Source organism: Ambystoma mexicanum, chromosome 2q, assembly GCF_040938575.1.
Source record: "Ambystoma mexicanum isolate Mex_15411 chromosome 2q, UKY_AmexF1_1, whole genome shotgun sequence".
Classification (NCBI taxonomy): Eukaryota; Metazoa; Chordata; class Amphibia; order Caudata; family Ambystomatidae; genus Ambystoma; species Ambystoma mexicanum.
Window position 1 is genome coordinate 1088867226 of NC_090924.1, and position 13123 is coordinate 1088880348.

The 13123-nt window shown below is 47.0% G+C and overlaps 1 protein-coding gene across 4 annotated transcripts in view; it reads left to right on the forward strand.

Moving 5' to 3' along the window:
* ANKIB1 (ankyrin repeat and IBR domain containing 1) overlaps nt 1-13123 on the forward strand; it is a 2153692-nt gene that overhangs the window by 1639925 nt on the left and 500644 nt on the right. For all 4 annotated transcript variants that reach the window (XM_069648430.1, XM_069648432.1, XM_069648433.1 and 1 more), the window contains exon 16: nt 1951-2129. In XM_069648430.1, coding sequence (XP_069504531.1) covers nt 1951-2129 — 179 coding nt within the window. The remainder of the gene's footprint in view (nt 1-1950; nt 2130-13123) is intronic.

The following is a 13123-nucleotide window of genomic DNA, read 5'->3' on the forward strand; positions in this document are numbered from 1 at the left end:
GGCTGCATGATACCAATTGTAAAGCAATTTGAAAACGAATACAGCTACGAGCGTTTGTATCATGCAGCCCAGCCTTCAATCAAGGCTGGGCTGTATGACACCAATTGGGCACAAAATTGGGTGTTTAAATTTATGAAAGGAAATGCCATTCGTCCTGTGCAGTTTCGGTGGTTATGCAAAGCCAATTTAATGTTATATGCATATTTCACCTTGATATGTTAGTTTCTGATGACATCACATGCCATTGCATTTGTTGATGAGTCCCCCCACTTTAATTAGTAGGACTTGACCCCTGGTAGTGTTCTGATGTTTCATTTCTGTTTGTGGGTGTGTTAAGTCACCATGTGTGGGTGGCATAACCAAGGAATGATGACCACCTAAGAGAGTTCATTGTTTGGCTAGGTATTATGGGCTTGTAGTTACTGCCACTGCATTGCCCCTTTGTCTTGGGCCTCATGGATTGCTTCCATGGAGAAGTGTAGAGTTGTTCCCCCTCTCTCCTGGGGTCATAGGACAAGCGAAAAGCAAACCTATGGGCTTCAACCAGGGTTACACTTTTGAATTCAAGCCTATCTGTTTATTTGCTTTCCACTTGTCTGCTGGAAGTAGTGGAGCAGCACCATTTCCATGGAGCTGATCAGGTAATATCCCCGCTCCCCCGCCACAATCCAAAATGTTAGGCTGTGGTGACTCGACCTGGCTGTCCTACAGAGCGTGGCCAGACAGAACACAACATTTTGTTCCTCACTAACAAAAGCCTTGCAATTACTTGGTTTTAGGCTAAAAAAGATGTTAAATGATATATTTTTCAACGTTAGAAAATACCGCAAAAAACGCAGTTGTGTGCCGCAATTTTTTTCTTTTTTTGTGCCGCAAAATTTTCTGGAGGTTCTGATTATTTGAGACAGATAGGGCCATAGGTATACTATGGACCGCTTTAATCGCAATTAGCAATTCGGCAATATTTGCCGCATTAAGAGCTACCAATTGCGGAAGCGTTGGATCAAGAACTATTGAATCCTGTAGCATGGGTTTCGGACTATCTGAAACAACCTCCGCAAAGGTTTTTGTCTGAGTAGATTTGTTGCTAGATGACACTGTCGTCGTTCAGGGTTAGAGTAGAAATAGCCTTGGAGATATCTTACAGGTAAAGAGCAGCCCTTCTATTTTGCTTAGCTTAGCAGTCAATTCAGTGGTTTGAATTTGGAGATATCTAACTTCCTCATGAGTTCGTTTGTGTCCCTTATCTAACAAATTCAGTATCCGAATAATGATTGGGAAAGCCTCAGGATTGAACGGCAGGTCACTAGAGGGCAGAGTTTTCGATGCATACATGTCATCGGTGGTACGACCCGATGTAGCTAGTTGTGGTAATGGAGAGCATTCATGAGAATTGATGGCTTGAGATGGCTGTATATCTGACTTTTCAGAGATGGGGGAACTGTTGTGTTGCACAGGGAGCGTCATCATAGAGGGTATACTAGGGGTGAATATATTCCCAATTTTACACTCATCACTTTGGACAGTATAGCGGGTGGGGACAGAATATGAGTAATTTGGCGCATTGTTAAAGAGAAATACATTTTCAACGCCATATTTTCTTTGTGTAACGGGCGTGGATGGTTCATGAGACAGTCTAATGCGTCTGCCCAGTTCTGATTCTATTGCAGGGGGAAGAATTGAAAAATCAGCAAGATGGTGATTAAAACATTCTATTCCCATTTTTTTTTAATTGCATCCCTCACAAGGCTATCTTCCATTCTTTTTAACGAAATGTTTTCAAGATAATGTCATTCGAAAAAATGTCATTCGAAAAAATCACTATAAACCATTTTAAACGTATGCTTAATTGTCACTATTGTATGTGATTTAAACTTGACTGATATTTGGAAAACTGAAAATATTTTAGCTTATATTTTTTTCTGAATTTGGTTTATTTCTTTATGACAGACAGACCTAGAAATGGTCACAGAAGATCTAGCTCAAAAAGTAAATAGGCCTTATCTTCGCACCCCTCGTCACAAGATCATTCGGGCAGCATGTCTTGTGGAACAGAAAAGGAAAGAATTCTTGGCATCTGTGGCTCGTGGAGTGGCTCCTGCAGATTCACCTGAAGCTCCTAGACGCAGGTAACCATAATGACTTCAAAATAATTATAATTGACAATACCAATAAGATTGATTTGTTAATGAAGATGAATACATTTGTTTATCATGAGGATCTGAAGACTAGACTAATGTGGTTAAGCCCTTTAATTGATAGTTATGGCACTCAATATAGAGCCATATAGAACTCCAGTTACTTGTCTCACTTCATAAAGGTATTTCTATAATGAAGTTACCTTATTGGATTTTTGTTGAGTTCCTTGTTATTGTTTAAAATGGTATTCACAGATAAGCAACCTTACAAACCAAACTGCATTGTACTGTACCTATTTTGGGAAGGTTATTCCTCTCGTCAGGAATCTTATATTTCATCTGAACAAGAAACAGCATTCTAATAGCTGTTCATCTGTTTATTAATCAACATATTTAAGTAATATCTCTACAGAGAAAGGTTATGCCTAGATTTGTCATTTCATGTAATACCCTCATCAAGTGGGAAAAACTATGAAAGTGAAAACCAATATTGCATCTACTGTTTCAAGATTTAACCATCAAAGTAGCAGGCTTGGTCCATGACACAAGGCTTAATTATTACTCCTAGCAACATACTTGGATTATTTTACTTCAATCATTTGTGAAAGTATACAAGTCACATGGACTGTGGTTCTGTATGTGTTCTTGATGTCTGCAATTTGGGTTATAAATCACTATTACAAATATCCATGGTTCTAAATTTGATATACCATGTAGGTTTGTGGTGCATGTTCATCCATGTGTAGAATATAGATTTGGTATTGTTTTACTTTTCCGCAGCATATTTTTTTTATTTGTTTGAGACAACTTCCCTCTTGTGGTTAGCCATTTTCTTTTTTTTCTTTTTTTAAAGTCTATTATATTTCTTCATCATAAACAGTGATAGACAAATGTCTGCATCGCAAAGCATAAAATAAGCAGTGTCGCACAGCAATTTGCTATGCAATTCTTTAGGTTTGCTAATCAAATTGGCACTTGTATAGCAAAGTTGGCTATTTAAGTTGCCTCTCTAATTAAAGCACAGCTCGCCTGCATTCCTTGTATTCCTGTATTGCCACACCATGGTGGCTGCTGCCCTAAATTTTGTTTTGCCCTAATTTTTCATTTGAATTTTAAAAATAAATAAATATTTCATTGTTACACACTGGTCTGGTTCTTGGTCCATTGCGACACAGGGTATTTGTTAAGGTGGGTGTGAGCCGGGTTGGGTGCCTTCTCAAGAAAGAACCCAGGGTTCAAATAAAAATAGAAAGGTGTTTTTATTGTGTGCCACATTCATGGTCAGTGGAAGAAGTCCCTGACTGGGGGTGTGCCATGTCATAAAATCCGTTAACGGTCACCACAGACGCTTCCCTGGAATGTTCGGGTGCCCACACCGGATGTCTCACGCCAGTGGCTTGTAGCTGCCGGAGGAGAGGGATCTCCACATCAATGTCCTTGAGCTGCGGGCAGTGTTCTGGGCCCTCAAGTTGTTCCTTCCGTCCAGCGAGGGCAAAAGGGTGAGGGTCTTCATGGACAATACCACCACAATGTTCTACATCAGGAAGCAGGGGTCACCATATCCCCAGGGCTCTCCTGAGAGGCGCAGGACTTGTGGCACTGGGCTGTCACCAAAGAGATGTTCCTCATCCCTTTTCACCTTGCGTGAGTCAAGAACACCATCGCTAACTCCCTCAGCAGGGAGCTACACTCCTGCCACGAGTGGGAACTTCGACAATATCCGGTCGACTGCCTCTTCCTCAAACGGGGCAGATCCCAGATCGGTCATTTTGCCACTGCGAATAATTCCAAATGCCAGAAATTTGGCAGCAGTTTCCACCAGTCGAGGAGCATGGGGGATGCAGTTTTCTTCCCGTGGGAAGTCCTGTTCTTGTACGCGTTCCCTCCATTGCCTCTCCTGTTGTGAGTTATCAATCAATTCAAACAGTGCCGATGCAGGATGATTCTCATCGCACCAGCGTGTCCGAGGCAGATTTGGTACCGGATCTTCTCAGCCCATCAACGTCCCCCCGGCCCCCGGTCAAGCTGCCAGTGGTCGCGGATCTGCTTGCCAGAGAAGGAGGTGCAATCCTACATCATGATCCAGAGTCACTGAACCTGAAGGCTTGGCTCTGCAGCCTTAGGGTTCGGAGGTTACGAGTTTCCCGCGGACTGCAGGGCCAGAGCGTTGTTGACTCTTAAGTGCTACGTGCACAAGTGGAAGCGTTTCGCAACGTGGTGCCGGTCACAGAAGATCAACCCTCGGCTGATTCCTCCGTACTTGTTCTTGGCCAAGGGGGGGGCTGGCGCACTCCCCTATCATGGTGCATCTGGCGGCTATCTCCCGCTACACCAGTTCTCCAGGACGGTCTTCTCTTTTGTCCCATCATCTCATTAAGGAGTTCCTCAAAGGACTGTTTCGATCATTCCCGCCGGTGAAGGCGCCTGCCCCGGCTGTGGTACTGACGAGGCTCACAAGGGTCTCCTTCGAGCCTATGCATCAGGCCGCTCTCAAGTTCCTGTCATGGAAAACGGCTTTCCTTGTGGCCATCACATCTGCCAGGAGCTTGAGTGAGATCCAGGCCCTATCCTTCAAACGGTACTTTTCACGACTTGAGGGTGGTGCTGCGGACGCACCCCTCCTTCACGCCAAAGGTTCAGTTGGAGTTGCACCTCAATGAGTCTTTGGTGTTGCCTGTGTTCTTTTCGAAACCTTGGTCGCCGGCTGAAAGGGCTTTGCACTCGCTGGATGTGGCTTGTGCTCTGAAGTGCTACGCGGCAAGTACAAAGCGTTTTCAGAAGACATCTCAACTATTCATGAACTTTGGTCCTGTGAACCATGGGAAGGCCTTGTCCAAGACTTCCATCTCCAGGTGGCTTTCCAGTTGTATCAAACACTGTCACCGGTTGGCAAACCGACCGCTTCTCGGCCGTCCGAGAGCACATTCCACCAGAGCAATCGCTGCGACAGCAGCATTCCTGTCTGTTGGGCCCCTGATAGACATCTGCATGGCTGCTAAGTGGAGGTCTACGTACACCTTCATGAGATTCTACTGCATCGACAAGGATTCCAGGGAGGAGTCCAGGGTCGGCCGAGCAGTGCTACACGACCTGTTCGCTTGAATGTGAGCCTGTTCCGGAGGTAAGAGTAATCGCTTCTGTTGAGCCTTGCCACCTCCTGTGGTTGTGTAGTATTGTACTGCTATGTGTTCTTTATTCATGAGCATGTGAACCCCTGCCAGACCCACCCCATGCTGGTGAAAGAACAAGTTACATACCTGAAACTGTTGTTCTCCCACATGGGCTGGCATGGATTCACATGCAAACCATCCCTCCTACCCCTCTGTGGCTCTTCTTGGTCATACTGCCACTTTACGCGGTTACCAAATCTGAAGATGGCTGCCAGAGGAGGGGCTTAGGTAGAGGGCAGTCATTGGCTGGGGACAGTATGACCCAGAGGTCAGTGATTGGTTTAGAGGAGAAATACAGTTTGTAAGTGAAATTGTTTTTTCTTTTACCGAGGATTCCATGCCAGACGACTGGGAATATTCATGAGCATGTTAATCCATGCCAGACCCATGCTGGGTGTCCATTTGGATGCCACTCTATCGCTTACACGACAAGTCAATGCTATTGCTTCTTCTGCTACATACTTCAACAAGTTAATCCATGCCAGTAGACCCTTCCTGTCCTCGGACAGTTGCCTCAACATCGCCTGAGTGCTTATTGGCTCTAGATTGGATTATTGTAATGTTCTTTTTGCCGGTACCTCCACTCAAAATATTAAACTCCAGGTTATTCATAATAATGCACTTAGGGCTGCGCTTAATATCCCCAAAAGGGAGCACATCTTGGCGGCTGTACGTGAACGTATTATCTTCAAAACACTAGCCATTACCCACAAATGCCTCTCTAATGCTGCCCCTTTCTACCTATCCAACAAACTCAAAGTGTAATCTTCAAGACCGTCCTGTTCCGTCTATGCCCACCGGAACATCACTCCAAGATTCAGACTAAAGAGAACTGGAGGGCTAAGCTTCACGGTTGTTGCCTTCAAGAACTAGAATGCACTACCCGTGGCTCTAAGATCGAAACAATCATACTGGGTCTTCCGTAAAAATCTCAAGACCGCTGTTATTCTCCAGCATTGGATCTTTCATGGATTGACATGCTTGGAATATTCCCCGTCGTCAGACTGGGACCCCTCGGTACACATATATAGCCTTTTCCTATAGGAAAACTTCCGACACTTTTGTGTCCTATCTACGTCCTTTTAGGACCCGCCTACGCATGCTCCGTAGGCCGTCCCAGTATAAGAGGCCCGCCCCCGCGGCTCCCCTTCAGATTTCAACCGTCTCCAAAGTAGTGGGATCTCCTCGCGTTGTCTTACTATTTTGTACAAGGTTGTATACCTGGAGTTGGAGTTAGAGAAAATGTCCTCCATGTCAGGAAAAGCGCTGTTCCGTCCGTGTGCGACGTGCGGCTTGAAAAAAGTTTACGAGGGGGACGGACATATGGATTGTATATATTGCCTCCACCCTCATCATTCCGCGGATAACTGCGACATATGCAAAGGGTTTTCTCAAAAAACCCTCAAAGACCGGAGTCGACGGCTGGTGGCATGGCTGAATGACAGAGCGGGGGCATACCCCCCTTCGGAGGTAGGCTCCACACAAGGCAAAAACATCACGCCGCGCTACCTCGTCGGAACCACCGGCGAAGAAATCTCGACCGACGGAAAAAGAGTCATCTGGGAGTCACTCAGCTAGAGACTCCTCGTCAAAAAAATCATGGTCATCAAAAAAGCATGAAAAGGAAAGGCCGAAATCCTCCTCGGGCGATCATCATCGATCGACCACGAGTCGAGAGTCGAGTAAAAGCAGGCCAAGCGTGGAAAAGGCGGGACCGCCTAAACCACCTGCTAAATCACCGTCGTCGACGGCGGTCCAGTCATCGCCCCCCACCCTGCCACTGACGCAGGTGGCATCCACCGTCTCACCGACAACGGCGGCGACGATGACCTCGTCGACGGGGGTTCTACAAGAGGCCTGGAGGCCGGAAGTTTTTGAACCGATCCCCCCGGATACTTTGCTACAAGAACAGGCTGAGAGCGAGAGAATAGCTGGCCCAGCAGACCTAGGGCTACGAGTGGCCGACAAGTCGTCGAAGAGGGGATCCGGTATACCGGTATCTGCCCCTCTTCTCAATCCTCAATCTGTTTTCTCGCTGGAAATTCTGTCCACGCTTCAGTCCTTGCTACAGTCGTTGGACCAGAGACTGCCTCAGCCAAACCTGCCACAGTCACCCGTCGACGAGCCGGGCCCGTCCCATCCACCGACGCACCTACGCACGCCAATCTCAGCTCTGGCACAAGAGGAAGGTGAGCTGCCAGATTCGGAGTCTGACACAGGAGCCATGTCGGATATCTCATCATCCCCCTCCAGGGATCCAACCTGGGAGTCAGAGGTGGAGTTGGAAACCCCTAGAAGCCCAGCTCACCCGTCCCCTCCGGACGACATTGCATCATTCCTTTCTATGATGGAGAAGGCGTGTAAAGAATTTGGTTTGTCCCAGGAAGAACAGAAAAAGGATTGTTTTTTGTTCGACCACATGGGTAAGAGAAGGAGGTCCGTGTTCTCAATACCAATACTAGACCACGTGTGGAAGGAGGGGTTGCAGACAATGCGTCACCCTTTTTCAGAGCCGGCAGTGAAAGGACGCCTCGAGAAAAAGTTTAAGGCTCCAGAGTCTACCCCCAAGTGTTTATCCTCCCAACCAACGCCAGACTCGGTGGTGTCGGCGGCAGCGGCGAGAAAGGCTAAGGCCCAGCACAAGTGCACGACTCCGCCTGAAAACGAAGCGAGATGCCAGGATGCCTTTGGCAAAAAAGTGCTATCCGTGGGAGCAACCACAGTAAAGGCCGCAAACTCTCTGGCGATTGTAGCCAGATACGACAGGGAGATGTGGCACAGGCTAGCTCCGTTGCTTGATCATCTTCCGGAAGAGCATAGGAAGGCAGCGATGTTACTTGTCCGAGAGGGTGAGGAAGCCTCAAATCATGCAATAAACATCGCGGTGGACCTCGCTGAGTCAGGCTTCTAGCAAGTCAATAATGGGGTCGTATTACGACGACAGTCATGGCTTAAGTGTACCTACTTCAGGCCAGAGGTACAATACAAAGTTTTAGATATGCCTTTTGAGGGAGACCTTCTATTCGGTGAGAAGGTGGACGAAGCCCTAAAGGGAATGAAAGAGAACTCGGACACGGCACGTTCATTGGGTGCCCTCCAGAGTGGCCGAAGCTACAAGTCTTTTTGTCCCTTTAGAGGGGCTTCAGGTAATTCCAGATTCTCTGCGTCTGGAGACAGATCCTTTGGCAGGTCGGCTTACCCCTCCCAGGGATACAGACGTGCTTCCCAAACGGCAAACCGACGCCGTAACTTCCAGACGTCCAGGAAAAGACCATCCTATCCGTCGTCGTCGAGAGACAAGCAAAATAAAGATCAGCAGTGACATACAACACACCGTTCTGGGGGGAAGAGTGTCAGCATATGTCGACGAATGGGAACAGATAACGACAGATCAATGGGTGCTGGACACTATAAGAAACGGACACTCTCTACAATTCAAACACAGCCCTCCGCACATTCCACCTGCGTTCACCGCTCATTCCCATCTGAAAATACTGCAACAAGAGGTAACACTCATGTTAGCAAAGGGCGTGATAGAATTAGTTCCAACATCACAGAGAGGTCAAGGAGTCTACTCAAGATACTTCGTTGTAAAAAAGCCGAACGGCAAATGGCGTCCCATTTTAGACTTACGCGATCTCAACAAGTCTTTAAAGAGCCTAAAATTCAAGATGCTCACTCTGCAGGAAGTGATCCGCACCGTTCAAGTGGGGGATTTTCTAGCGTCCCTGGATTTACAGGACGCGTACTTCCATATTCCAATGTGTCGGAAACACAGGAAATTCCTGAGATTTGTAATAGGACAGACTCACTACCAGTTCACGGTTCTTCCCTTTGGGCTCAAGACCTCCCCCAGAACGTTCACGAAATTCGCCATAAACTTCGAAAAATCCTCTCTGCAGCCATCGAGAACGCTGGTATTCCTGGGGGCACAGTTCGAGACCCAGTTAGGGCTAGTGAAACCTTCTCTCGACAGAACCTCAAGACTCAATCAGCTAGCGAGCCGACTACGGCGAAACACCAGGCTCTCAGTGAGAAAATACGTTTCGGTCCTAGGGGCCATGGCATCCTGCATCCATCTGGTGGCAAACTGTCGCCTATTCATGAGGCCAGTCCAGGAATTCCTCGCGGACCGATGGACGCAGGCTCAAGGATCGTGGTCAGACAAGATAATCTGCTTCGGACCCTTCAGTGGTGGCAGAGTTTCCACAATCTGAACAACGGTGTACCCCTACAGGAACCAGAGTTTCAGCGAACCATAGTCACGGATGCATCCCTAACCGGATGGGGAGCTCACATGGGTGCTCTCCAAACGCAAGGTCGCTGGTCTCCAACGGAGTCACTCCTACACATAAACGTGTTAGAGCTCAGAGCAGTACGATGGGCCCTGAAGGCATTCCTACCACACATCAAGAGTTCACGAGTACTGACCGACAATACAACGGCCATGTTTTATCTGAGGAAACGAGGAGGGACGCGATCAAGAACTCTTTCCATAGAGGCCCAGAAAACATGGCATTGGGCATTAAAGCACGAAATTTCCATCGTGGCTCACCACCTCCCGGGAGTGAGGAACACGCAAGCAGACTCCCTCAGCAGAAGCATGGCCCAGATACACGAGTGGGAAATGGACACAGTTCACCTGATGAAAGTGTTCGAGAAATGGGCTCACCCCCTTCTGGACGCCTTCGCGACCAAAGACAACAAGAAATGCGAGCAATTCGCAAGCAGATGGCCTCAAGAGGGTTCCATGGGGGAGGCATTCTCCTTCCCATGGACGGACATGTTCCTTTATGCTTTTCCCCCGTGCCCCCTCATACGGAGGACAATACAGTGGATACGCAGATACAATTGCCGGGTAATTCTAGTGGCACCATACTGGCCGAGGCAACCGTGGTTCTCCAACCTGCTTCACCTGTCGCTGGAACATCCCATAGCGTTTCCGAGAGTCCTGAACCTACTATCCCGGGACAAAGGCACGGTGTGGCATCACAACCCGGACAGTCTCAACCTTACAGCCTGGCTCCTGACTTTTCGGAGTTCGGTGCTTTAGACGTTTCGGAGGATTGTCAAAAAATTCTGCAGGCGGCTCGAGCCCCTTCTACAAACAAATCTTACTCCTATAAGTGGCGGAGGTTCTGTGAATGGTGTCGAGGACAACAAGGCCTACAACCGTTGTTAGTGACTCCGGAGCAAGTTCTACCTTACCTGCTTCTCTTGGCGGAGAGGGTGTTATCCTTCACATCGATAAAGGTGCACCTGGCGGCCATCTCGAGGTTCACGAGGAAGAGGCAGTCGTCTCCTCTATTTAGCGACAGACTTGTGAAACACTTCATGAGGGGTTTATTTCGAATTTGTCCCCCGGTAAAACGTTTCCCTCCAACTTGGAGTCTCAACACAGTGTTGGCAGGCTTAATGAAACCGCCTTTTGAGCCTATGGCCACGTCCGACATAAAATTCATATCGTGGAAGTTGGCATTCTTGATTGCTGTCACATCAGCTAGGAGAATCTCCGAACTGCAAGCGCTGGTCGTAGACCCACCATACCTAAGATTCTTTAAGGACAAAGTGGTCCTGGCAACTAATCCTACGTTCGTCCCAAAAGTTCCGACAGTGTATCACAAACACTCGTCCATTGTTCTCCCTACTTTCTTCGCGACACCATCATCGACAGCAGAAAAAGCTCTTCATACCCTGGACATTAAGAGGGCTCTGAAATTTTACCTACATCGTACACAGGAACTCAGGTCTACTCGACAACTGTTCATCGCATATGGTCCGCCGACGAGAGGAAAAGCAATCTCTAAAAAGGGATTGGCTTGATGGGTCTCATCGACGATTGCGTTTTGTCACTCCAAGGCCGGAAGGCCACTGCAAGGACATCCTAGAGCCCATTCTACAAGATCAATGTCCTCCTCAGCAGCTTTATGGGCAGGAATTCCGCTGACGGACATATGCCAGGCTGCGGCATGGTCAGTGCCCCACACGTTTACCCGCCACTACTGCCTTGCCAGGCAGCATGCGGACGAGGTGCAGATGGGAAGAGCTGTCCTGCACCATCTGTTTCAGTAAGGTAAGCTCCACGCTGTGGAGAATCTGTTTTCTACCTTTTTGATGACAGTATACTTTATGTGGGTAAGGTTATATGAGTTAACTTATTCCTACTGTACATATGCATTGTGTAGTATGGTGAGGGTATATTACATTACATTCTCACCGCCGTCTCAAGTGTTACTGCTATACAATCTATTCTAAGCATGTGAATCCATAAAGATCCAATGCTGGAGAAAGGGAATAGTTTCTTACCTGTAACTCCATTTCTCCAGCATTGGTATCTTTCATGGATTCACATGCGCCCGCCAACCTCCCCGGAATGCAATGTATTTGATTGATAAGTTTAACCCTTCCTACTTTGGAGGGGCCGAAATCTGAAGGGGAGCCGCGGGGGTGGGCCTCTTATACTGGGACGGCCTACGGAGCATGCGTAGGCGGGTCCTAAAAGGACGTAGATAGGACACAAAAGTGTCGGAAGTTTTCCTATAGGAAAAGGCTATATATGTGTACCGAGGGGTCCCAGTCTGACGACGGGGAATATTCTAAGCATGTGAATCCATGAAAGATACCAATGCTGGAGAAATGGAGTTACAGGTAAGAAACTATTCCCTTCTCCCTTGGCCTGACTCTGTTGATTTATTCACCTGTGTTTACTGTTTCACCTGATAGCATGCACCTGTTGTTCCATTTCTTTAACCAGTTCCTTGATGCCTCCGTGCTTAGAGTGCTTTATAAATGCAAAATAATTAAAATAAATCATAAAACTGGGAAGAATTGCTAGAACTGTAAAGCAAGTATCCAGGAGCCCTTGGGAAGAAGTGAAGAGACTTTTGAGGAGTATTGCCAAAGACTATTACAAGACAGCCCTCAAGACAGTGCAAGCTGGATCGGTAGAAGGGAGTCATTCTCCTGACCATACTGTCTTTGCTGAATCACAAGCTAGAGCAAGTGATTGCTGGAAAAAAAGAGAGCCTGCGCCAGTTGAGACATGAGTCATTCTCCTGGTACTCTTTTCAGTTGGATGCTGAACCCTTTTGTAGATTAGTTGTAGGGTTAGAGTAGGATTTTGGACAAGGACAGAGACTATTTATTTGGACAAACATCCTGATGAGCACCCAAGTTGATATTTATTTAGGTCGGGGATAACCCTTTAGCGATGGGGAGAGGTAGGTTCATTTATTTATTTCATAATAAAACTTTGTTGAAACATGCCACCCGTTTATCCGACTCCTTACTCTCCCAGCTTTACTTTACTTTACTCTATGCTTGTTACGCGCCGAAAGCCCGCAGGCATCAGGGCGCGGTTGAGCACGAAGATGACCACTTACATTTAGTGTTTCTCAAGTAGTTGGCTGGGAGAATGACTACGCTGGGGTGAAAATAGCCCAGGTTACCCTCAGTTATTGGAAAAGTCTGGTTTTCAATGCTTTTCTAAAACTGGCGTAGTTTTCTTGTTGTCTTAGATGCACAGGGAGCTCATTCCAGTATTTGGTTGCCTTGAAGGAGAAAAACTTGTTCCAGCACTTCCACAATACATTAAATGATGTACAGTTGCTATATTTGCATGCATATGTATCCTAGCAGTTTGAAGACATTGCACAAGTAGCAGCATAGTTACCTGATCAGATCTTCACATCATTATAAAGTTGATCAGGAGCAACAGCTGTTTTCAAATACTACTAAAAAAAACAGGAGATACTTATTCACATATTTATAAGCTTTGCAAATATTATCTGTGCTTCTTAACGTTAATTATGCAAT